This window comes from Monodon monoceros, unplaced genomic scaffold (assembly GCF_005190385.1).
Source record: "Monodon monoceros isolate NGI ecotype Baffin Bay Population unplaced genomic scaffold, NGI_Narwhal_1 Super_Scaffold_6, whole genome shotgun sequence".
NCBI lineage: Eukaryota > Metazoa > Chordata > Mammalia > Artiodactyla > Monodontidae > Monodon > Monodon monoceros.
In genome coordinates, this window is record NW_021703783.1 from 39,871,430 (window position 1) to 39,895,001 (window position 23,572).

Genomic DNA, 23,572 nt, shown 5'->3' on the forward strand with positions numbered 1-23,572 from the left:
CGGGGGGGTCCCCGGGGGCGGGGGGCGCGGGGCCGCGGTGGCGCGGCTGCAGGAGCGCGAGGCGGCGGCGGCGGAACAGTGGGGTCCCCCGCGCGGCGTCCGCGATCCCCGGCCGCCCGGCCATGGGCGCTCCTACGCTGCCGAGCCGCTCCCCGCCGGCGGGGGCGCGACCCCGGAAGGCGGGGGCGGCGAGGCGAGCCAGGCGAGTCGGGCAAGGGGAGGGGGCCGGGGAGGGGGCTTCGGGGGCCCCGGGAAGGGTGCGGTCTGCGCGGGTGCGTGGCGGGGGTCGGGGCCGCGCCGGGAGTCCCGCTTGGAGACCGGGGGGCGTGGGGGCAGGGACTGGATTCCCGGCGGAACCGGCTACATCCGAGTCAGCCCCCGAGTGTGGCGGCCAGCGCTTTCTCGCCCCAGCCCGCCAAGGGTGGGGTTTGGCCCGCGAGGGGCGCTGGAAGTGGCCAGGCCGGAGGAATTCCTTCCATTTCCCCGCTGGCTTCCAGGAGTTAGGGAGCTCGGCTGCCAGGACGCCGAGCCGGGAGGGACCAGAGTTGCCCGGTGCAACCCCTTCGTGGGACTGAGCTGAGAAGCCGAGCCTGGAGAGGGTCTCGTGGAGTCAGGAGCGGACCTGGGATTAGAAGTGCTGCAGAGGTGGCATCTCCAGTGGTTTCCAGTGGAGTAATAATTTGGGTTGGGGGCTAGTATTAGGGGTGTGCTGGGAAAAGGAAGGCTGGGCAGAGGTAGGTGGATTGAGAATAGTTATGCCCAAAGTGTGCTGATGTAGTAGGAGGCTTCAGTGGTGACTTCAGGCTTGGTCCTAGACCCACACCAAGTGAATTGGTTGAAGACTTGAAAGGGAAGCCAGCCGACTCTTAGTAGTGACCTAGAGGTGAGAGGAATGACAATGACAAATGTATAGTACGGTAAAGCCAAGGTTCCAAGCGATGGCAGCCAGGCAGAAGGATGGACCAAGTCTAGCAGGACGAATGAGACTGATTATGGATGTTGAGGCCTGTGCTGGAGTTAAGAAAACGAGCTGAGAGGTTCAACCCAGCAACTCAGGCCCTGGAGCTTCCCACTGGCTCTCTGGTGTTGGCTGTCAAATTGCTCTGTGCCCACTAAGCAGGTCCAAGGAGGGAAGGGGGTTGCCTGACCCTGGGCTCCCTGGTTGGGCTCCCTGGGTTCTAATCCTAGCTTTGTCACTTCCTAGCTGTGTGACCTTGGACAGGTTGCTTAACGTTTCTGTGCCTTAGTTTCCTCCTTGTTAAAACGTTCATAATAAGAATAATGCTTTTCTCACCGTGTTGTGAGGCTAGAATGAGAACATGAGTGTAAAGCGCTTGGTGTTCAACGAATATTAGCTGCTGTTGTTATTGTTGGTAATGGTTATATTGCCCATTTTTGGGGGGGGGACATTGGCCAATGCAGAGTTTATGCCATCAGGAAGCCACCAGGGCTGCAGAGGGTCTGTCATTCATGTCCTGTTGCAAGGAGTTCAGATAAGAAAAGACTCAGTTGATAGGAGGGAGGAGAAGGAGGTTTCAGGTGGGTTCATGCGGGGCTGGGGGCTCCTGTGTCAGTCGTGACTCAACATAGGAGGGAACCCTTGGAGTTTGGGTCTGCCCCCAAGTGGAGGGGACAGCTCCTTAGCTGCAGTGTTCTCCCTGCCTCCTTCCAGGTGACTGGCTGACCCTCCTCCTAAACCCTTCCTGATGCAGGCACGTCTGAGTTCCCCTCTCCCGCATTCCACAAATACTTAAGTGAGCACCTGTTAGTACTGAGCTCTGGTTTGGAGACTGAACTCTGCAGCAATGGAGAGACACGTAAACAAACGCACAGCATTAGTCCTATGGCGATGATAAAAATAGGTTCATGTGGCAGGGTGGGAGTGGAGGTGAAATGGGAATGGAAACCTGATTGATGAGGAGGCGCTAGCCACACAGATATCGCAGGCAGTGACTTTCCTGGCAGAAGGAACAGCCAATGCAGAGGCTCTGCGTGGGGAAAGAGAGCCCATGGGGCTGGAGCACAGCAGGGAAGGGGAGCTGGAGAGCAGGGGCTGGGTGCTGAAGTCTGGCCTGAGGCGCCCACTTCCTTTGGGGGGGAATCACTTTCTCCTCCTCCAAGCCCACTCAGCCCCTGGATTGTCCTCTGCACAGGGCTGACTGTAACCAATCTTGATTCGTTCCTGCATCGTAACCTCCTGGGGCCCGGGGATCTTGATTTGCTGCTTCTTGGATCTCCCACTGTTTGAGGCTCACTGTCTGGCTCACAGTAGGCCCTCAGTAAATGCTTGTGGAATGACTGTTGAGGATGGGATTTTGATGGAGGGCAGGAGATGGGATCAGATGCCTGCTCTAAGATGTTGTGAATCACTTTCTGGGCACCAACTGGATCCCCGACTCTGACCCCTGTTCTCAGATATAGGGTCTTCCTGGGCACTCAGGTTGGGCCTGACTGTGGTAAGAGGTGTTTGGCCCTCCCTACCCTTTGTCCTCAGCTGTGGGCTGGAAGGGAGAAAAGGGAAGGTTGGTGGGGTCGGGGATGGGGGGAGGCTAGGGCATGACCGCAGACCGTTTCTGGGGTACGGGAAGATGACAGGGTCATTCTGGGAAGCAGGTGTAGGCTGTGGGCTGGGCCAGGTTTGCAGCCTGGTTTTGCCTTCTGTGTGGGGTTGGACTCCCTCCAGATGATCCAGACCGCCTTCCCCTTCTTCATGCCCTGCTCCCCATTATACCCACAGGGATATCGGGGTGCTAATAGCTCTGTAAGAGGAGAATCTGGGTACCATGGGCTAGAGGAACTCCCCTAAGCCTGTGGACCCTGGGACAGAGGTTAGGAGGGTGAAGGAGTCCATCACCTACCCTCTGGGACCCCTCCTCCTCACTCCCTCTACCTGCCACCGTGGAAGCATCTACTTCTCTTTTCCCAGATCTCATCGGCCTGAAGGGCATCCTGATAACCAGGGAAGATCACGCCTTGTCTGGTCCTGCCCTCACCTTGGGGCCCAGTCAAGAGAGGAGAGGGCTGAGTAAGGGTAGGAAAAGGGAAGGAGAGGAGTGGGGTCTGCGTTGCCCTGGCTGAAGGCTTTGGCACCAGCAGGGTTGGGGGGAGAGCTTGAAGAGGCTGGAGGGGTGGCACACACAGGTGGCTCTGGAAGTAGAGGCCAGGTGCCCAGAAGTGGCTTGGAATAGGAACCAGGGTCTGGGGTTAGCTTTTATGTGTCATCATTCAATTTCTCCTAATAATGATAGCACCTGTGTGTATCCAGCACTGTTTTAAGTCCTTTACACATATGAGCTCATTTTAAGCCCGCTGGTAACCGTATGGTTGTTAATTTTAGAGATGTCAATTACAGATTCTCTTCTTTTTTTTTAGACTTATTTATTTATTTATTATTTATTTTTTGGCTGCATTGGGTCTTCGTTGCTGCATGCAGGCTTTCTCTAGTCGCAGCGAGCGGGGGCTACTCTTTGTTGCGGTGCACGGCCTGCTCATTGTGGTAGCTTCTCTTGTAGCAGAGCACGGGATCTACATGCGGACTTCAGTAGTTGCAGCATGTGGGCTCAGTAGTTGTGGCTCGCAGGTTCTGGAGCGCAGCCTCAGTGGTTGTGGCGCACGGGCTTAGTTGCTTCACGGTATGTGGGATCTTCCCGGACCAGGGCTTGAACCCGTGTCCCCTGCATTAGCAGGCGGATTCTTAACCACTGCGCCACCAGGGAGGTCCCACAGATTCTCATTTTCACAGATGAGTAACAGAGAAGTTATGTAACTTGCCTAAGGTTACAAGTGATGGAGCCAGGATCTGAACCCAGGCAATAGGGATGCAGCATCCATGCTCTTAACCACTCTACCCCAAGCTGGACCTTCCAGTTTTGTGACTGGAATCCCTTCAGAGAGGATTTCCTGAGAGTCCGCATGGCTCAGATTAGAAGGCTGGGCTGCCTAGAGATGGGGGCATGGAGCCCTTGCTCTGCAGCCTCTGAAGCTTTGGGGGCCAAGTTGGAGCCCCTTAAAGGAGAGAGGGGTATTCTGCTCTGTCCTCACAATAGCTCCCTTTTCTCCGCCTACAACAAGCCCTTTTGTGCACATCAGGGAGATGAAAGCTGGATTGAGGTACCCGCCTCCCCCCCGGAGTGGGGTGTGAGGCTGAGGAGCTGTGTCTCCAGGGCCCTGAGATGCCCCAGACACTGTCGGCAGCTCCTGGCCACACCCCACGTTCCCAAGTGCTGTTTGCTTGCGGTGTGGGCCCCCAGCCTCTGACGCCCAGCTCACGGAGGTCCTTGGGCTGCCTTGTCCCCCTTCATGGCCCGGGTCCTGCTTCTGTTCCCACTCCTGTTTTCTGGCTGTGCTGTCTCCAGGGAATGGTCCCGCTAGCTGGTTTCTCCTCTCTCGCGTGGACTCTCCCTCTGCAGGCCTCCACTGTGGACAGAGGCCAGCCCCAGCCCCTCCCTGGTGTCGGCGCCTTCTGCCAGGCCCCGAAGGCCCGAGGGATGGTCGAGTGTTGTTCGAGGACTGTTGGTCCATCCAGAGTGGTGAGTGCCCTGCTGTTGCCCCTTGTACGCCCCCGGGGCCCTTGAGCAGGTGACTGGGGGGCTGAGGTGGGTGTGGAGCTGCCTGAAGCGGATGTGGTTTGGGGGATGGAGGGGGAAGCCCTGCAGAGGTGGTGGGCGAGGTGCTGCTCAGCATGGGGAGATCTGATTTCTTCAGTGGTGGGGGTAACGTGGGGGCAGGGAAGGGGGGAAGCCTGACTTTCTTAGCAGGACAGACTGGGGGGCTCTGGGCCTGGGTGTCATGGGGTTGTCGGGGATGACAGCTGCTCCCAGGGCAGCATGTGCCTCGTTCCGGGAAGCTGATGGGGTGGGGTTGTGTAGGTCAAGGCCAGGCTGGGAGTATAGCGGGGCAGACCTGGGGGATGGGAAGCTGCCTTGTTCCTAGGGTGTAGACACTGTACCAGGGGAGTGCATGAAGGGAAACTTGGACCACCCCTTGCCTCCCTGAAAGGGTGATGACTGCCCCCTTCTGTGGTGGGCCTGTAGGTCCTGTGGGGTCTGGTATGGGGGGCTGGCTCTATGAATGGGGAGGATCTTGCTGACCAAGGGCAGGGACAGACCCTTCACTATTCATCCAACATCCCTGAGAGGGAAAGTCTCAGACTTGTGGCCATGGCCAGAGAAATCCGTGGCCGTCTAGCTCCCCTCCTCTCCTTATGGATGAAGAAACTGAGTTAGAGAGGGGACAAGGCACTTTTCAAGGTCCTACATTGAGGACGTGTAGACCCAAGCTCAGAATCCAGGTCTTCTGGATTCTGGGCAAGCCCAGTGGCCTGGTCAGCTGGTGGAGGACACACCTTCCTTGCTTGAAGATGCCTCCAGAGAAGACACAAGCTGATCTGTGGGTGAGGGGTGGAGTGTGGGAATGGGATTTCCACCAGGCCTTTCCTTGGGGACTTGAGGTACTGGGGCGGGGTCAAGGGTACATAGTCCTGGTCACCGTGTTTACCTGAGAGAGCTGGAGTTCAGCTTGGCGCCCTGGACAGGGACCGTCTTATTCCCTTCTTCCTTGCCCAGAAACGAGGGTCATCTCTGAGCAACACCCCCTTCGGGCCTTGAGAGATCCTCAGATGAAGCAGGAGCTGGCTCAGTATCCCACCCTGGACCCCCAAACTCTGTTGCCTCTTGTGGAGTTGGTGTTCGAGGTGCAGAGAGTCCCAGAGAGGTGGCTGGGATGGGGAGGATGGGCTGCCCAGCCCTCCAAGCCTGGAGGGAAGGAGGGAAAGCCCTGGGAAGCAGGGCCTCCTGTTCCGGGGGCTGCGCTGGGTATGCACCTGGCCTCTTGCTGGCAGCAGGCACTGTGCCACCAACCTCGGGCTGGGGCAGGGAGAGGAATTACTGTAAGTGGAAGAGGCAGGTGTCCCTGGTCAGCTGGACATCTGGACTCGGGAAGCACGTGAGTGAAGATGACAGCAGCGGCCGGGTGTCTTTCCCTCCGCTCAGCCCCCACCTCTGCCCTCAGGTCAGACGCGGCCTGCTGAGTGCCTAGCCTTCCCTTTGGGTACCCAGTGGCTCCTGGGCCAGAATTCCTTGCGGTCAGTCCGTTGTCTGGGTGAGGGTGGTGATTGGGTGGAATTCCCATGCCAGAGGTGCTGCCAAGGCCACCGTGAGTGCTGCCAGTGGGGGCTCCATGAGTGCTAGAGCTGCTGGTCCTGTGACGTGGGCACCTGTCTGCCAGGCCCGGGCATGGGCCCAGGGTCACGCTCATGCCAGGGCTCCCGTCAGCTGACTATTTTAGGCTCTTGCTGACCTGGGCCAAAGTCAGGCCTCAGCCAAGAGGGCCCTGAGGCAGCTCCCCCTGCCCCCAGAGGCCAGCTCTGGTTTCAGCTATATAAACAGAGGAGGACATGCTGGCTTGGAGGCCGCTCCATGTCCTGAGTCCACTCAGCCGGTGCACAGCCTCGGACGGGTTGACTGGGCGGTCACGTCTCTTCCCGCAGGGCTTCCTGAGGCCACTGGGAAGAGTCCCCAACCAATCCCGGGATTCTCCCTTGGTGCAGTTGTCCAGGCCCTCAGAGAATCAAAGCAGATCGTGTGGAGGAAGCTGGTGAGTCTTAGGAATGGGGAAACCGAGGCACAGGGGCTGGGCTGTGTGCATCTTTTTCCATCGTGACCGTCCTCACTGTGGTTTCTTTGGCCTCCAGAGGGGGAGGGGCGGAGGAGGAAGCAGGGGTGGCCGACCCTCCCGAGGGATGAGAGTAAAGTCCTGATGGCACTTGGATGACGGGAGTTGGACTTGGACCCCTTTGTGGTTGAGAACCAGGCGACGAGGAAATAGGTGATGCCGCCCGTCTCCTTCCTCAGAGATTTGCAACAGGGTCTTCCGTCCTCCTGTCCTGTTGACCCGGCCTGGACAACACTGGTCTGCTCAGGCTGGGGAGGGGATGCTGGAGTGAGCTGGGTGTCAGTCAGGTACCTCAGCACTGGTCCTTGAGTAGGGTCCCTGGCCCCCCAGCTGGTTGGGACTTGGGGTCTGAACTTGTGGATTGACGTCCCTGAGCCCGCCCTTGGCCCCTGCCCTGCCCTACTTGCCTGGCTTCCCGCCTGGTTTGGTGCCTGAGAAGCTGGACTGGAGCTAGGCTTGGCAAGTCCGCCAACCGGCTTGCCACAAGCACGCTCCCCAGGAGCCGGGCCAGGGGCTCGGGCCGGCATGCAATAAGCGGAGCTCCTTACGTGGGAGGCTGTGTGCTCTCCTTCTTGGTTCTTGAAAAAAAAAATTTTCCCTTTCTGAACGTGAGTCTTTAAACGAATCCAGAGCCTGTGACTAAAAATACTTTAACAATAGGAAAATGCATCAGTCTTTCCGGCTGGGCCTCGTTATCAGAGGGTTTTTATTTTGGAATTTGAAATTTTGCCCAGGGAGTCTGGGTGGAGACCTTGGGCAGGCACAGGGGAATTTGGTGGGTTGTTGATGTTGTGCGAGGTGGTGGGAGACCCCCCTAGGGTGGGGGAGAGAAGAGCTGGCCAGGAGCTGAGCAGACTGAGGGGCATGGAAGGAGATTTTTTTTTTTTTTTGGCTGTGTTGGGTCTCCGTTGCTGCGCACGGGCTTTTCTCTAGTTGTGGCGAGTGGGGGCTCCTTTTGGTTGCGGTGCACGGGCTTCTCATTGCCGTGGCTTCTCTTGTTGCGGGCTCTAGGCGCACGGGCTTCAGTAGTTGTGGCTTACAGGCTCTCGAGCACAGGCTCAGTAGTTGTGGCACACGGGCTTAGTTGCTCCGCAGCATGTGGGATCTTCCCGGAGCAGGGCTCGAACCCGTGTCCCCTGCACTGGCAGGTGGACTCTTAACCACTGCGCCACCAGGGAAGCCAATGGAAGGAGATTTGAGGAGGCTACAAATGAGGCGTGGGTCGACTCTTCCCAGAGGACCTCCATGATCTTGTCTGTGTTTTCCAGCTCTGTCTGGATGTTCTTCCTGAAGTCTGATCTTGTTGCTTTATGTTGTACGTGGATTCCTTCTGGCCTGATAGCGGGCTGGGGGTTGAGAAATCACTGGACTGGAAATGACCTCTGTGGAGAGAGGTCTGACCTGCTCAAGTAACCAGCTCTCTTCAGAGTATCAGTTGAGCACTTGCTGCATACAGTCCGGAATTTTCCTGGTGCTGGGTGGAGCCACATCTCTGGGCATACTCTCATTTCCTTTCACGCAGCCCTGGAGAGGGAGAGGTGGGGATGGGGGTACTATTTATCTCTGGGTCTTAAAGAAGGAGGGTGCTGGCTCTCCAGTCGAGCTGACGGCGCTGGTGTCTCCTTTCTGTGCCTGCCTCAGGATCCTGCTGCGGGTCCCTAGAGCCCCAGCCCCCAGACAGTGCTCGCATTTCACTGTGAGCCTCCCCCTTCCGTTAGTGACTTGAATTCTAACAGCACCGGGACTAGTCATGTTGTCAGCATTGGGCAGATGAGGAAACGGTCCCGAAGAGGGCAAGGGACTGGCCCCGGGTCACACACCAGGCTTGCTGGCTCCAGGTCAAAGATGCCTCTGAGAGTTCCTTTATCTTTTGCCTCTGCTGGGGCTGGGGTGAGAAGTGGAGGGCGGCGGCTGACTTGCCCATGTCCTTGGGAGCCTGTTTTCCTGGGAGGTGACAACACGTGTGGTCGTGGCAGGGCCTGGACAAGGGCCAGAAGATCAGACCTGGGCCTGCCCCTACATCCCCAGTTCCCAGAGCTGTCCGTGGAAGCCCCCTGGGGCAGTAGGCAGAGCTTCCCTGCCCAGGGCACAAATCCCCCTGCCTGCTGCCAGGGCAGGAAGAGGAAGTGGCTGGGTCAGGCCCGGTGATAGGTCCTGGGGCTAAGGTGGGGAAGCTGGGGTGGGGGGTGGGGGGGGAGGAGGCAAAGCTCACTCCCTCTGCCTACCCTGTGGGAAGGGTGTGGAGGCCCACGGGTGAGGATGATCTTGGCGAAAGTAGGGCAAGTTCCTGCCCTTTGCTCAGCAGGGGCAGGGGCCAGCCTGAGGTGGGCGGGGCAGCGTGGGAAAGGGGCTGTGCAGTTCCACTTCCTCCGTCTCCTATTTACCCACCGTCTTGGCTGGGGGACGATGGTGTACTTTGGCTGCCCATTTGCGGCCTGCCCTGGGCTACTTACTTTTGAGGATGCATGAAGGGGCCTCCTGCCAAGGTGGGAGAGACAGGGCCTTGCCCTCCCGTTCACACACTGGCTGTCGGGGGAGGGATGGCCTGAGCACGAGAGTCCCCGAGCCCCACAAGATTTGACTAGCAGGGGCCAGGCCCGAGCTGAGTGGTTCAGAAAACATACTGCGAGAGGACCCCTTTCTGATGTCAGATGCTGCAGCCTCTCCTAACCGTAGCTGTGCTCTTGAGTATGTGTCGATAGAACAAATAACGTAATGAGAAACAGCCACTGTTTCTCTTTCTGAAAGTATAACATACATACAGAAAAGCATAAATCACAGACGTGAAATCTTCAGAGCATAGAGTGTGATTACTCTTCCATACTGAGCACACCCAGGTGACCACCGTTCAGACTAGGAGCTGGGACGCTTCCAGCCCCCCCCAGAGACGCCCTCGTAGGCGCTGCCGTTTCCAGCTTATAGGCCTTGTGCGTACCAGCTCTGTGGTGCACTTGTAAGAATCAAGGCTCGTGGGGCCAGAAGCCAGAGCTCTGGAGTTCAGAGTTGAGGGCAGTGGGTCTAGCACAGAACTGGGAGTTCAGGGAGTCTGATTCCTGGCCCCTAAGCCTCCTCCTCATTTATAAAATGTAGGTGGTAATTCCAAACGTAGACGGTTAGGGAGAGGGTTAAGTGGAAGAATCCACGTGAAGTGCCCTAAGCCGAGGGTCTGACCCTTCATTGGTATTCCTCACTCCCCCTGCCCCCAAACCCTCCAGTGAGAAGGTACTTATTATTAAGAGTTAGGCTGGTCCAGGAGGATGTTATGAGCTGAAGTCTTAGAGGATGAGTAGGGTTAGAATAGAAGGAAGAGGAGCAGTGTGCCCAGTGGGTGGTGGGAAGGTTTAGCCCAAGGTCTTTATATTGGGGCAGCGGGGATCCTGGGGGTGGTGAGGGTAGATCGGCGGGCTGTGCTGTGCGAGCCTGACCTTGGGCAGCTGTCTCGTCTCCAGGACAGCATCTTTCCCTGCCCTTCCTGTGTTATCATGGCCCTGCTTTACCTTCTGGTCCTCACCTCTAGTTTCGGACACCTCTGCCATCATTACCTGTCTCTTTCCAACCCTTACCTACCCCACAACGAGCTGTTCACTCTGACCTTGCTCCTAAAGGTTGGGCTTAGTGGGGTCCCTTGGAGTCCAGTCTTCGACCAGCTTATGCTCCAGGTCTCCCAAAGTCTGCATCAGTTATGCCTTTTCAAGGGTTCCACCTTGGCCAGATTCCACCTCAGAGCCCCAGGCCACCCTCCCTGGAGGGCATCTGGCCAGCAGGGATGAAGCCTGAGGTCCCCAAGCCCCTCTCGCATCTCCCCTCTCTGTCTTAGGCTAGGTGCTCCCTGGGTGTGTTCCTACAGAGGGACTGCCTTTTTCTCCTTACTTACTTATTTTCAGAGTGTAGCGTGTCCCAAGCCCCCAGCGTCCCCCACCTCCACAAGCATGGCCAAGTGGCAGCCGCTGTTGTCTCTTCCACCCTCTGCCTTTGGGGCAGCAAGACTGCAACCTCCAAACCTGCAGTCTCCCACGGAGATGGGGCCTGGGCTGCAGGCACAAATCTGGAGGCTGGATGCTGAGACGTGGAGATTTAGACTGGGGACCTGGACAGCTCCTCACCACACTTGAGTTCCCTGGGGCTCCTGGGTGGGCCTCCCCATGGGAAAGGTAGGGGATGGTCTGTGTTGCTCTTTACAGATGGAAAGTGGTGGGGAAAAAAGGGGGTGCTAGGGCTCAAGGCTGGGTCAGCTTTCAAAGAGCCATTAAGGCTGCAGCTAATCTAGCTTTTCTTGCCTCTCGTTTTCTTTTGCTGATGAGTTTTGGAGGGAAGAACGGTGGCCTGGCTAATCGTCTTTTGCTAACATATTAGAATTGTTTTTATTTTCTGAGGAAGGCCCTGCTGGGCTGGGTTGCGGGGGGCTAGGTGGGGAAACCAGCCCGTGACCCAGCTGGGTTAGTTTCACCAGCCCGGACTTGTTTGTGCCTCTGAGCGAGGTGCAGCTCTCCTGGGAGCCCTTGGGCCCTAATCTGCAAAATGGGAAGACATGAATTATATTCGTGGTTTCAAACCAGTTTTAAGCTGTGGCATCCTTTTTATCCAAGTAATATCTTGTGCGAAAGCCCAAGATGGAGAAAAACAAAACTTTGGCTAAACATCATCCTGCCCACACTTCATCTTCACGCAGGTGGCCGTTGACGCGTCTTTAGAAGATGTTTCAGCAAAGGCCAGAGCTCTCTGAAGACTGGTCCATGTTGAGACTGCGGGCTGCAATGGGGGAGCTATGCTAGGTTCTGACCGGATCACCGAATGATGCTGGTGTTACACGAAGACCGCTCCATCCGTGGTGGACAGTAGGGTTCGGAAAGAGGAGGCAGGCTGGTGAAGGGGCAGTTTCTTAATGGACGTGGGCAAGGAGAAGGGAGAAGGGGAGGTCGCTGGCCTCAATCAGCTGGTCTGCTGCCTTCAGGCACCAGTGAGGCGTGGGCTCTGGCTGGCAATTAGGAACGGAGAGGATCCAAGAGAAGTTCCAAAATAGAATTTCAGGAAAAAGTGAAAAGTAGCATGTGGGGCATCAGGAGCAGAGATGGGTGGCAGGCAGGGAGTGCACAGATGGCAAGCTCTGTCTGGAACGGGTGACGTTTGAGGTGCTGGTGGGACCTTTGAGTGGACAGAAGTGGGGGCTGGAGAGCAGGGTGTGGGAAACCTGAGACGGAGGTGAGAGTGGAAGTGAGGAGCAGGAAGTGCCTCAAGGGTAGAGGAAAGTGCTGTTGGGTGACCAGGGGAGGCCAGAGTGGGGTCCGTGGGCGCAAGCTCAGTGTGGAGAGGGGAGGGGGGAGGGGTGGGGGGAGGGGCTCTCTTCTTCTAAGTATTAGCCTTTTCTTCCTTTCTCTCCCACCTAGCGGGCGAGGGCTCCCGGGAAGGCTGCAGGTGGGAACTCCTCGATCATGGACAGCGGAGGGTGTGAAGGGATCCCCTAGACATGTAGTCAGGTTCCACCCCAGTGTGCCACCACCTTGCTCTGTGACCTTGAGCAAGTGCCATTATTTTTCTGAGCCTGTTTATTTATAAAATGGGGAAGAGTCGGCACAGATTCGAAAAGATTTCTCAGGCTCCACCCGGTTCTGAAATTCTGTAATTTCCCAACTAGAGTGCTTTCACCCTGTCAGGGACTGGGGAGGGTAGTGGTGAGAAATCAACTTCAGCTGTGAAGCACAGCCAGTTGGCCTGTCTTGGGCTTGGCGAATCCCTGCCCTCCGGAAGGTACTTTGCATGAGAAATTGGGGGGAGGGAATAAGTGTGTGTGTGTGTGTGTGTGTCCGTGTGTCCCTGCCCTCCGGAAGGTACTTTGCATGAGAAGTTGGGGGGAGGGAATAAGTGTGTGTGTGTGTGTGTGTGTGTGTGTGTGACAGCCCGAGACCCCGCTGGGGAAGAAGGGTCAAGTGCAGTGGCAGCGCCTTGGGCTGAGGTGGGGGGCGCAGGTTCCCCGGGGTGAGTCCCTGAGTTGCCCGCCCCAGCCCTAGGCCTTCCCCGGGCCCGCTGGAAGGGCTGGGGAGGGTGCAAAAGCGGAGCCGGGCGCGTTCGTGGCTCCCGGGAGCCGCCGGAGGGTGAGGAGCTCCTCGTCCGGGGAAGCCCCGCAGCCACGGCTCTAGAGCACCCTTTTCAAGGGCTCTGGCCCTCGGGCTGCTTATTTCGGCTCCAGGGGCCCCGGGCCGGTGCTGGGTCCTGCCGGAGGAGCCTCGCGAATCCGCGAGCTGCTATTTTTAGCTGGCGCAGAGGGCGAGAGGGGACTATTTATAGATCAAACGATCCGCGCTCCCTGCGTCAATGGAACCCCGCGTGCGTCACGCGCGCAGACATTCCAGGCCCCCCCTCTCGCCCCGCCCCCTCGGGCTCCCCGTCCCCGTGCCTACCCCTGGCCGCCTCCCGCCGGAACCGCGCCGCCCCCCGCGCCCTTGTATGGCCAAAGCTCGCCCGGCCGCGTGCGTCAGTGGCGCCCCCGCCCCTCCCCGTGCGTCACGGAGCGCTTAAGAGCAGGGTCTGGCGCGGCCGGGAGTCCCAGTGGTGGAGGCTGCGAAAGTTGGGGGAGTGTGCAGGACCGCGGGAGCGCACGCGGGACCGGGCTGCGACTTGGGGCGCCGGTCCTGGGCACGGGGAGCAGGAGCCAACCGGGTAGGTGACCCCCGGGAAGCGTGCATCTCCACAGAGCTCTGTTTTGTGTTGGGGGGCTTGCTGCATGAAGGAGATGGGTGTTCGCGCGGGCAGAAAGGGTGTTTTAGGGTCAGCATGAAGGAGGGCGGGAGTAGGATGCAGTTCTGGCGTTGGGGGTTAGCGGTTGGAACGGGATGAGGACTCAGATCGGACTGGAGTTTACTGAGTGCTGTGTGTGTGTGTGTGTGTGTGTGTGTGTGTGTGTGTATGTATGTATGTATGTGTGTGGCGGGGGCGGGGGGGCCATGTCTGTGCAAGGTGGAAGCCACAGAGGGTTAGGTTGGCGCCAGCAGTGGGGACCTGTTCAGTAGGAGACTGGCTAGAGTTCAGTCTCCCAGGGTCCTTTAGTGGGCACCGGGCGCCTGGGACTTAGTTGCTGGTTGGGGTCTCAGTATAGTGTGCGTGGGGGAGAAGGTGCACAGAGCTTGGGCTGCTGGGATGTATCTGACTCCTACCAGGATTGAATTTCCAAAAGGGTCTCCTTCTTCCCAGCTTGTCAGCTCGCACCCCAGCCCTTAGTTGTTAGTTGTTTTCTTAACACTTTAGAGGCTGTGGCTTAGTTTGTGGTGACCCTCAGCTGGAAGTTTCTCCCTGGATTATCTAGGAGAGGTCTAGATTGTTGAGGTCAGCATTGGCTGAATTGTGCAGGGGGTGCTGCTGTGTGTTGGAATATAGGAGTCTTCTCACCGGCAGGAGCAGGGTCTCTGGAAGCGTAGGGAAGATTGTTTTTACTGTAGCTTGGATCTGCGTCTGTCTGTGTGTGTGAGAGAGAGAAAGAGAGAGGGAGAGAGGGAGGGAGAGTGGTGGAAAGCGTCATCCTTCGGGATCCTTGGTAGGCAGTTGCTAATGTTGCATTCTCTGGTGTGGTACCACCTAGAGGATACCACCCCTGCCCCACTCCCGCCTTAGTCTATGTTGGATCATACAGGTAGGGTGCAGCCTGAGGCTTGTTTAGCACAACAGGTGCAAACCACAGTGTTGCCAGGACCCGCCTGAAGCTGGATTCTCCTTGCTCCCTCCTTCAACCCCGCCTCTTCCTTCTCCCTGTGCTTCCGCCAAAGGCTAGATGTAGGTCCATATCTTGTGTCATTAAGTACCTGCATGAAGGCAGGAGTGGGGGTAGTTTGGTGGGGATTGATCCAGATGTGGGACGTCCACGTGGAGAAACGGGATTTGAATAAGGCTGGAACGCCCAGCCCAACCCTGTGTAGCTGCTGCCTCTTTTCCTCCACCCAAATCCATCCCTGCCCAGGCTGTCGTAGTGCAGGCAGACGTGGCCACCCTTACCTCTTGCAGGTGCTCAGTGCCTCTGGACGGGTGCCACTGGGTGGGTGGGGCCAGAGTTTCTGGGGGCTCTGTTGTCTGGGTTGGTTGTGGGAGTGTCAGGTCAGGGGTGGAGCTGCCCTGTCCAGGGCCCAAGGAGGTGGGAGAAAGGCTAGAACCAGAGGACTCCCTGGGCTCTTGGCCAGGAGGTGATGCCAGCCTTGGCCCCCTCCTGCTGTCCCCCTTGACTATGGCACGCTTTGCTTCAGCTTGCTTTCTTACCCAGCCTCCCTCCCTCACTGATGAGGCCAGGGTCACGGAGACCCCCAAGCCAGGAGGCGGGATGGGGAACTGTCCCGGAGCCTCCCCTGCGTTAGTTTTTGACTTGCCTGCGAACTTAAGGTTCCCCCCCAAATGATGCTCTGTCTGCTCCTTCAGGCTCCTCAGGTTTGGGGCAGGGTGTAACCACCTTTGCCTGAGCTCCTGGTTTCTTCAGGGCACAGAACTCTTTAGCGGAGGGACCCTGGCTTCCGACACTCACCAGCAGGCTCCTCCTCTTCCCTGCACAGCCATTTCCAGTCTCCTGGACTCTTGAGTGTTCTCATAAAAACAACAGGGGGAGACGCTTTGGGGGTAGCAGAGGAATTCCTCTTCAGGACCTCTCCTGGAAGTCCAGGGGCTGCTTTCTCCCTCACGCTCCCCCTTCCAGCATCCGGCCTTTAAAGGTCTGGAGCCGGGTTACCTGATCCCTTGGGGAGCTGGGGACTGGGTAGGAAGGCCGGGCTCCCTTTCTCTTTGCTTCTGGGAGCATCCCAGGCAGTGTAGAGTGGGTGCCTGTCCCCAGATGGCAGGACTGGGGTGCGCGTGGGATCTGCAGCCTTTGCTCAGTACGTAGGGTGGGGACGGGTGGGGGTGGAGGGGCACAGGCTCACTGCTGCTTACGCTGCTTTTGTAGGCAGCTGGGCCTTCACTCCCAGCTCCTCTTCCATTTGCAGGATGTCCTTCAGCCCAGGCACTGGCACTGTGTGGGGAGGAGGAGAGGGGGTTTGGGAGAGGCTGGGCCATGCCTGGGAATATTCCCAGAAGTGCCAGGTTGGAGGAACAACATATCTACTCCCGGGACTGGGCTCAGGCCTTGCCTGGCTGCCTCTCCCACCCACCCTTCTCCCAGCCCCCACCCATGCCTTACCCAGTAAGGGAGGGGCAGGGGGCTGGAGGAACACAGCTTTCCCCTGTTCCAGCAGAGAAATGCTGGCTGGATGCCTTCCCTAGGGTTCCCAGGCTGCCTGGGGTGTGGCTGGCCTTCCGACTTGAGCCCACTCTTGCTGGGCCATTGCCCAGGGGCTTTGTGACACGGAGGTCGAGACGGTGCTCTGGCCGGGGGCCAGGATTCCTGGGTTCTGTGGTGGGCTGTGGCCCTAACGCCTCGTGTCCCATGTCTGGCTGGGACTCCTGCCACCTGGCAACTCAGGGGCCTATACTTAGAGGTCAGGCCTCAGGCTTCTCTCACTGACTCCCCCCCTCCCCACCCTTTGCTCTTCCTTCTCCAGAGATGCCCTGTATCCAAGCCCAGTATGGGACACCAGCATCAAGCCCAGGACCCCGTGACCCCCTGACCCCTGAGCTCAGCAAGCCCACCATGGACCTGGCCAGCCCTGAGGCGGCCCCCACTGTCCCCACTGCCTTGCCCAGCTTCAGCACCTTCATGGACGGCTACACGGGGGAGTTTGACACCTTCCTGTACCAGCTGCCGGGAACAGCCCAGCCGTGCTCCTCGGCCTCCTCCTCGGCCTCCTCCACATCTTCATCGTCAGCCACCTCCCCTGCCTCCGCTTCGTTCAAGTTCGAGGACTTCCAGGTGTTCGGCTGCTACCCCGGCACCTTGAGCGGCCCTCTCGACGAGACCCTGTCCTCCAGCGGCTCCGACTACTATGGCAGCCCCTGCTCAGCCCCATCACCGTCCACGCCCAGCTTCCAGCCGCCACAGCTCTCTCCCTGGGACGGCTCCTTCGGCCCCTTCTCGCCCAGCCAGACTTATGAAGGCATGCGGGCATGGACAGAGCAGCTGCCCAAGGCTTCTGGGCACCCCCAGCCGCTGACCTTCTTTTCCTTCAGCCCTCCCACCGGCCCCAGTCCCAGCCTGGCCCAAAGCCCCCTGAAGCTGTTCCCCTCGCAGGCTGCCCACCAGCTGGGGGAGGGAGAGAGCTATTCCATGCCAACAGCGTTCCCAGGCCTGGTGCCCGCTTCCTCACACCTTGATGGCTTGGGGATGGTGGACGCGCCCGTGACCTCAGCCAAGGCCCGGAGTGGGGCTCCGGGTGGAAGCGAGGGCCGCTGTGCTGTGTGTGGGGACAACGCCTCTTGCCAGCATTATGGTGTCCGCACCTGCGAGGGCTGCAAGGGCTTCTTCAAGGTACTGGGCTGCCCGGGGGGTAGCTTTTTATGAGAGGTGGGACAGGCTGCTCTCTCACCCCAGCGGGGTCTGTGGTGGCTTGCCTTGGGTTCTCCTCCCAACAAGTTCTGCTCTTTAAGCAGAGGGCAGGCCTGCCAGGTAGGCTACTGTCCTGGGAGCAGGGAGCTGGGACCTTTTCATGCTGGGACTGGGGCTGTAGAGTTATGGAGGGAGGGGTGAGAGCTGGGCAGAGGGTGCGGGCTGCAGGGGTACCCACGAGGGGAAGTTCAGTGGCCAGCCTCTAGCTTTCCTCTGCCTGGCCTCCCCCCACTCAAGGTCCTGGTGGGAAGGGGGGCCCCAGGCACTCGTGTTCCTGGCGCAAGATGAAAGGATCTGAGAAGAGGGCTTGGTGCTTGAGGGCTGGGGGCGGACTTGGGAACAGGCTGTGTGTTTGTCCCAGTGCTGGGTGCCTGCTTCGCTTCCCGTCCCCACCCCCAGCCCCTCCTCAGCCCTCTCGTGTCTGCCCCAGGGAAGGGGCAGGCGGACGCAGGCACGTTAAGAAGTACCAGCTGCTGGGGAGCCTCGAGCCCCTAATCTTGTGTCCTGAGGGTGAGGCCGAACCCTCCCCCAGTGTCCCCAAGACTTTTCTCTTCCTTCCCCCACCCATCCCTCTCTCCCTCCCCTGCCACCCAAATGTTAGAAAAATAGCTGTGAACAGAGAGCGCTTTTGTCTGCGATGGCAGTAGGATCTGGTCGCTTCCCTCCCCTGGGCTCCCCCCATCCCCACGCTCTGACAGCGTGTTCCGTGTTGCCCCCCCCCCCCCGCCCAGCGCACAGTGCAGAAAAATGCCAAGTACATCTGCCTGGCTAACAAGGACTGCCCTGTGGACAAGAGACGGCGAAACCGCTGTCAGTTCTGCCGCTTCCAGAAGTGCCTGGCTGTGGGCATGGTGAAGGAAGGTGGGTGGCGGGCACAGGCCCAGTGGGGCAGCGGCGGGCCTGAGTGGGGTGGGGCCGGCAGAGTCCCCCAGACACTTGTTCTGGTGGGCCGCAGGGGAGGGCAGGCCTGGGCCCTACTTCCTCCCCGACCTCTGGTCCACCTGCCTGCCTTGTGGTGGGGGAGGTCCCTGCAGCGTCCCCTGGGTCTCGGGGGCTCTAGGTCCTTGCACTTGGGGTTGCTGCCCAGCACTGCTGTGCACGGCTCGGGCTGAGAGGCTCTTCCCTGGGTCCCTTCCTCCCTTGCTCACCCTTGCCCATTTCTCTGCAGTTGTCCGCACAGACAGCCTGAAGGGGCGGCGGGGGCGGCTCCCTTCAAAGCCCAAGCAGCCCCCGGATGCCTCCCCTGCGAATCTCCTCACCTCCCTGGTCCGGGCACACCTGGACTCGGGGCCCAGCACTTCCAAACTGGACTACTCCAAGGTGAGGCCCCGCCTACCCCACATTCCGCGCTTTCCTGCACATTAGAAAAGCCCCCCGCCCCAACCCCCAGTTCCACAAATTGAAAAGAGAGGAGGCCCCTCCAGGCTGACCAGATGGGAAAATGTACCCCTTTGGGCAGTGGCCAATTAGAAAAACGTGCTCCTTCCAGCAGCTGTGGCCCTGGGTTAATATGTGAGAGTTGGCAAGCAAGTGTGGGCAGAATCTCAGCTCCACTCTCACCCCTGGGATCTGACATCCGAGGGAGGGCGCGTCATGGCCGTACGTGGCGGCCTTGGTGCGGGGCTTTTCCTGGGGTCTGACCCCGCCAGGCCGCTTCCTAGTTCCAGGAGCTGGTGCTGCCCCACTTGGGGAAGGAGGATGCCGGGGACGTGCAGCAGTTCTACGACCTGCTTTCGGGTTCCCTGGAGGTTATCCGCAAGTGGGCTGAGAAGATCCCCGGCTTTGCCGAGCTGTCCCCCGGGGACCAGGACCTGCTGCTGGAGTCGGCCTTCCTGGAGCTCTTCATCCTCCGCCTGGCCTACCGGTGAGCTCCCAGCTGTCTGCTCCCCCCTCACCTTGCCGCCCTGCCCTCAAGCCCCTCTGACTGGTGTCTGCACCCCTGCCCACCAGGTCTAAGCCGGCTGAGGGGAAGCTCATCTTCTGCTCGGGCCTGGTGCTGCACCGGCTGCAGTGTGCCCGTGGCTTCGGGGACTGGATCGACAGCATCCTGGCCTTCTCTCGCTCCCTGCACAGCTTGGTCGTCGACGTCCCTGCTTTTGCCTGCCTCTCTGCGCTCGTCCTTATCACAGGTGGGTGGCTAGTTCCACAGACCTGGGGAGATGGGGAGGACCTGAGGGCCTGGCCCTGGATGGGCGGGCATCTGGCGCTTCCTGGGCCCCCACCTTGTGGACCGAGGGTGATTAGATGCAGAGAGGGGTAAGCGTGGCTCAGGGCAACACAGCTGGCAGGTGGCAGAGCCAGGCTTCGGGCCCAGCTGTGGCTGACTGCAAACCAAGCCAGCCTGTGAGTTATCCCAGAGGACCACAGATCCTGATCGTGTAGGTGTCATGTGTGGCCTAAAGTTTGGGTTTGTTTTTAAAATCTTAATCGTGTTGCACACAGGAAGTTTTTACAAACAGAGCATGTGCACATAAACAGCACCTAGATCAAGAAACAGACATGGGCTTCCCTGGTGGCGCAGTGGTTGAGAGTCCGCCTGCCGATGCAGGGGACACGGGTTCGTGCCCCGGGCCGGGAGGATCCCACATGCCGCGGAGCGGCTGCGCCCGTGAGCCATGGCCGCTGAGCCTGCGCGTCCGGAGCCTGTGCTCCGCAACGGGAGAGGCCACAGCAGTGAGAGGCCCACGTACCGCAAAAAAAAAAAAAAAAAAAGAAAGAAACAGACATGACCGGGACACCAGAACCCCTCCTTGTGCCCCCTTCCTGTCATCAGTTCCCCAAAAGGTGGCTGCCACCCCGACTGCTAATAGCACAGATTAGCTGTGCTTGTTGTATACTTTATGTAAATATCATTATGCAGGATGGAGTTTTTGGCATTAAATGCGGAGGTTTTCGGGTCTCTTTATTTTTTAAAGCACCAGAATCTGCCCCCACCTCTTTTTCACTTAATTTTTTTAACTGAAATTTCACAAAGCTACATAGGGCAAAAAACTGTAGGACAAGATCTGAGGCCTCTAGGCTGCAGAGAGAGTGTGGTGGGTTTTGAGGCCTGCTTTCCCTGGAGGTGGCCTCTGAAACACTGCTGCTCAAACCCAGGGCTTCTCACAGTCTGGGGGGAGAAAAACCAAAAACCAAAAGCGACACTGTCCTCGTCAGAAAACCTGCGTAGGGTTTTATTTCCTTTTTGCGACCTTAGGCAAGTCATTTAACCTCTCTGGGCCTCACTGTGTCACTTGGAAGATGAGGATAATGAACGTTGCTGCCTTGCTAGGCTTCTACTGGGGCTCAGAAGCGGGCTCCTGTGCTTTTGCACAGTGCAGAGGGCTGTGGGGCCTGGTCACTGGCGGCCGTTCCAGAGACCTGGGAGAGGCCGGGGAGAGGGGCGTCTGCTCCTCAGCTGTGCAGCTAATCCTGCACCTTCCCCGCAGACCGGCACGGGCTGCAGGAGCCTTGCAGGGTAGAGGAGCTGCAGAACCGCATCGCCAGCTGCCTGAAGGAGCACGTCTCGGCCGAGGCAGGCGAGCCTCAGCCCGCCAGCTGCCTGTCACGCCTGCTGGGCAAGCTGCCCGAGCTGCGGACCCTGTGCACCCAGGGCCTGCAGCGCATCTTCTACCTCAAGCTGGAGGACTTGGTGCCCCCTCCGCCCATCGTCGAGAAGATCTTTATGGACACGCTGCCCTTTTGACCCCAGCCCGGGAACACGCGTGCACTCTGTGTGCACGCTCATACGCCACCCCACGTGCCTTTAGCCCACGGCCCACGGACCCCTGGAGCACCACCCCTCAGCCTGGGCCTGAGCTGCAGACTGGCCGCCCCTCCCCGCCACCTGCTCTGGGAGGTCGGCAGGGAGTTCATGCCCTGGGGGAGGGGGATGCGTTCACAGGGGTGACCCTTACTATTTGTCTTACCCCCCAGCCCAGCCCTGGTCTTTATGTTTTTGTAAGATAAAACCGTTTTTAACACACATACCGCCATGCTGTAAATAAGCCGAATGCTGCTGTAAATACAGGAAGGAAGAGGTTGAGGTGGGAGTGGGGTTTGGGAGGGAGGGACGGGCCCCCACCAGCCTCCTCCTACTTGCTCTCTCTTCCCGCCCTCCTTCCATGTGTACATAGACTCACTCTAGGAGGAAAACAAGTGACAGATTCTGACATTTATATTTGTGTATTTTCCTGGATTTATAGTATGTGTCTTTTCTGATTAATATATTTAATATATTGAATAAAAAATAGACGTGTAGCTGAAGCTAGGATCCTGTCTCTCTCTGACACTCTCCCCCCATACCACCCATCCCCCAAATGGCATGAGAGGCAGGGGTGGCACCCATAAATCTTGGATGTTACCAACCTGAGCTTACTGGCCTCAGTTTACTCATTTGTAAAAGGTGGAAATAATCGTACCTGCTTCATGGGGTTGTTATGCAAAGCACTGAGACTAGTTTCCCACACGGAGAAAGCTTCTGGGAAACAGGCCTGGCTCGTGGATGGGGCCTGCGCCTGGAGACTGATTCATCCAGGGATAGGAGCACCGGCTTTGGCTGTAAGTTCCTAACCTGGGGTGATGGCCTCTGATTCGGCTTCCACATCTGTAACGCAGGGAGGAGGGCATTCCCCACCTCACCTGGCTGCTGGGATTGCGAGGGTGGGGGTGTGGTGCTCACCGTACGGCTGGGTACAAGGCAGCTCAGGATGGTGATAGCAGCTATCATTACTCAGTATAAGTTTTCTCCCCATCGCCATTTTCAATATTTCTCCCCACGCGTCTAGCACCCCCTTGGCAAGGAAACTGTTCTGAGGTCCCTACCTGTACCCAAATACCCGCACGTAGGTTCTCCATCCCCCAAGCCCATCAGATGCTTAGCTGGCTTAAAATGTAAATTCCTAGGGACTTCCCTGGCGGCGCAGTGGTTAAGGATCCACCTGCCAACGCAGGGGACACGGGTTTGATCCCCGGTCGGGGAAGATCCCACATGCCGCGGCGCAACTAAGCCCGTGCGCCACAACTACTGAGCCCGCGTGCCACAACTACTGAAGCCCGTGCACCTAGAGCCTGTGCTCCGCCACAAGAGAAGCCACTGCAATGAGAAGCCCGCACACTGCAACGAAGAGTAGCCCCCACTTGCCACAACTAGAGAAAGCCTGCATGCAGCAACAAAGACCCAATGCAACCAAAAGTAAATAAAATTGATCTTTAAAAAAAAAAAAAAATTCCTAGGCTCTACCCCGAAGACTTGGATTTGATGGGGTGGGGCTCACGGAGCTCTACTTTTACCCAGCACCCAGGTGTTTGTGAGGCTGGAGGCCTGGAGGCCACTCTTTCGAGAAACATGAACGTAGCCTGACCCTAACCCGAGGCCCAAGGTAGCCACGCGGGGTCCGGCCCCTTTCCCTGCTCTCAGTGCCCTTCCAGCCTCATGACCCAGCAGGGCCCTTGGCCCAGGACCCCTGAACCTCTACCTCCACAGCCCCTAGGAACTGGCTGGATGAGGGCATCCCCTGCTGGATGGAAGTTGAACAAAATAGGGCTCTGCTTTGCAGTAGGACCGAATCAAGGGCCTTCCCTGGTGCTCCAGCCCCAGTCTGCAGGTTCCCCAAGGAGTCCCCAGCCACCTGCCCTCGCTCAGGTTCTGTTCTGAACGGTCCATGTGGGGTGGGCTGGGAAGTCCTGGGCCCTGTGCATGATGACTGCCACGGCCAGCAGTGTGCGGACTGCCAAGCGTGCATCCCTGGCACCCCCGCCAGAGCTCGTGAGTGAGCCTGTGTCACAGCACCAGCACCCGGCAAGGCGGGGCTAGGGGTGGGGTGGTTGGGAGATCTGCTTCTGTTCTCAGCCCTACCCCAGCTCCACGCTGCTCTCTGAGAAGCCCCTCTTCCTCACTGAGCCTTGGTTTCCTATCTGTTCCACGCGGAGTTGAGCCTGATGGCAGTACTCTGCTTAGGAGCAGAGCTTGCTGGGAAGTCCCCCACCAGCTGTGGCTGGACTGAGTCCCTCTCCCTCTGAATCACTCTTTGGCAAAGACAGATGTGGAGCACAGGGCAGGCCCCTGGGGAAAGCAAAAGGTGTTTGAGGAGGGGCCAGGGGTCGGGAATGGTCCGGGGCAGTGGAGAATCTTGGTCCCTATAGATATCTAGGCCCCATAGTGATGACAGTAGCTACCACATATTATGATTTATCATCCACCAAGTTCCTTTCATATGGTATTTGTTACTTCTAGCCCTCGGTACCACACTGTAAGGAAAGCGTGCAACACAGCAGAGGGGTAAAGAGCGAGGACCCCGGAACCAGACTACCCGGCTTTAAAGCTTGGCTCCAGCTCTTCCTAGCTGTGCAATTTTGGGCAAGTCACTTTACCTTTCTGTGCCTCAGTGTTTTCATCTATAAATGGGGAAATTAGTTGTACCTGTTTCACAAAGTTGCTAATAGTGATTACATGAATGAATGTATACAAAGTGT

At 58.3% G+C, this 23,572-nt stretch overlaps 1 protein-coding gene across 11 annotated transcripts; it reads left to right on the forward strand.

The window, feature by feature from the left end:
- The first annotated feature begins 331 nt into the window (after positions 1 to 331).
- Positions 332 to 21,367, forward strand: NR4A1 (nuclear receptor subfamily 4 group A member 1). 11 transcript variants are annotated; one of them, XM_029205582.1, is made up of 11 exons: positions 332 to 645; positions 1,673 to 1,754; positions 2,927 to 3,031; positions 4,410 to 4,529; positions 6,488 to 6,594; positions 16,179 to 17,041; positions 17,851 to 17,980; positions 18,288 to 18,439; positions 18,781 to 18,983; positions 19,070 to 19,248; positions 20,548 to 21,367. In XM_029205582.1, the coding sequence occupies exons 6-11, from the start codon at positions 16,181 to 16,183 to the stop codon at positions 20,802 to 20,804; spliced, it is 1,782 nt and encodes a 593-aa protein (XP_029061415.1). In that variant the 5' UTR covers positions 332 to 645; positions 1,673 to 1,754; positions 2,927 to 3,031; positions 4,410 to 4,529; positions 6,488 to 6,594; positions 16,179 to 16,180; the 3' UTR covers positions 20,805 to 21,367. The 11 variants fall into 11 exon arrangements, with proteins under 11 accessions (XP_029061415.1, XP_029061411.1, XP_029061413.1 ...); XM_029205578.1 differs by having other exon boundaries at positions 332 to 1,754; XM_029205580.1 differs by having other exon boundaries at positions 332 to 1,754; positions 2,927 to 3,025.
- Positions 21,368 to 23,572: the final 2,205 nt, after the last annotated feature.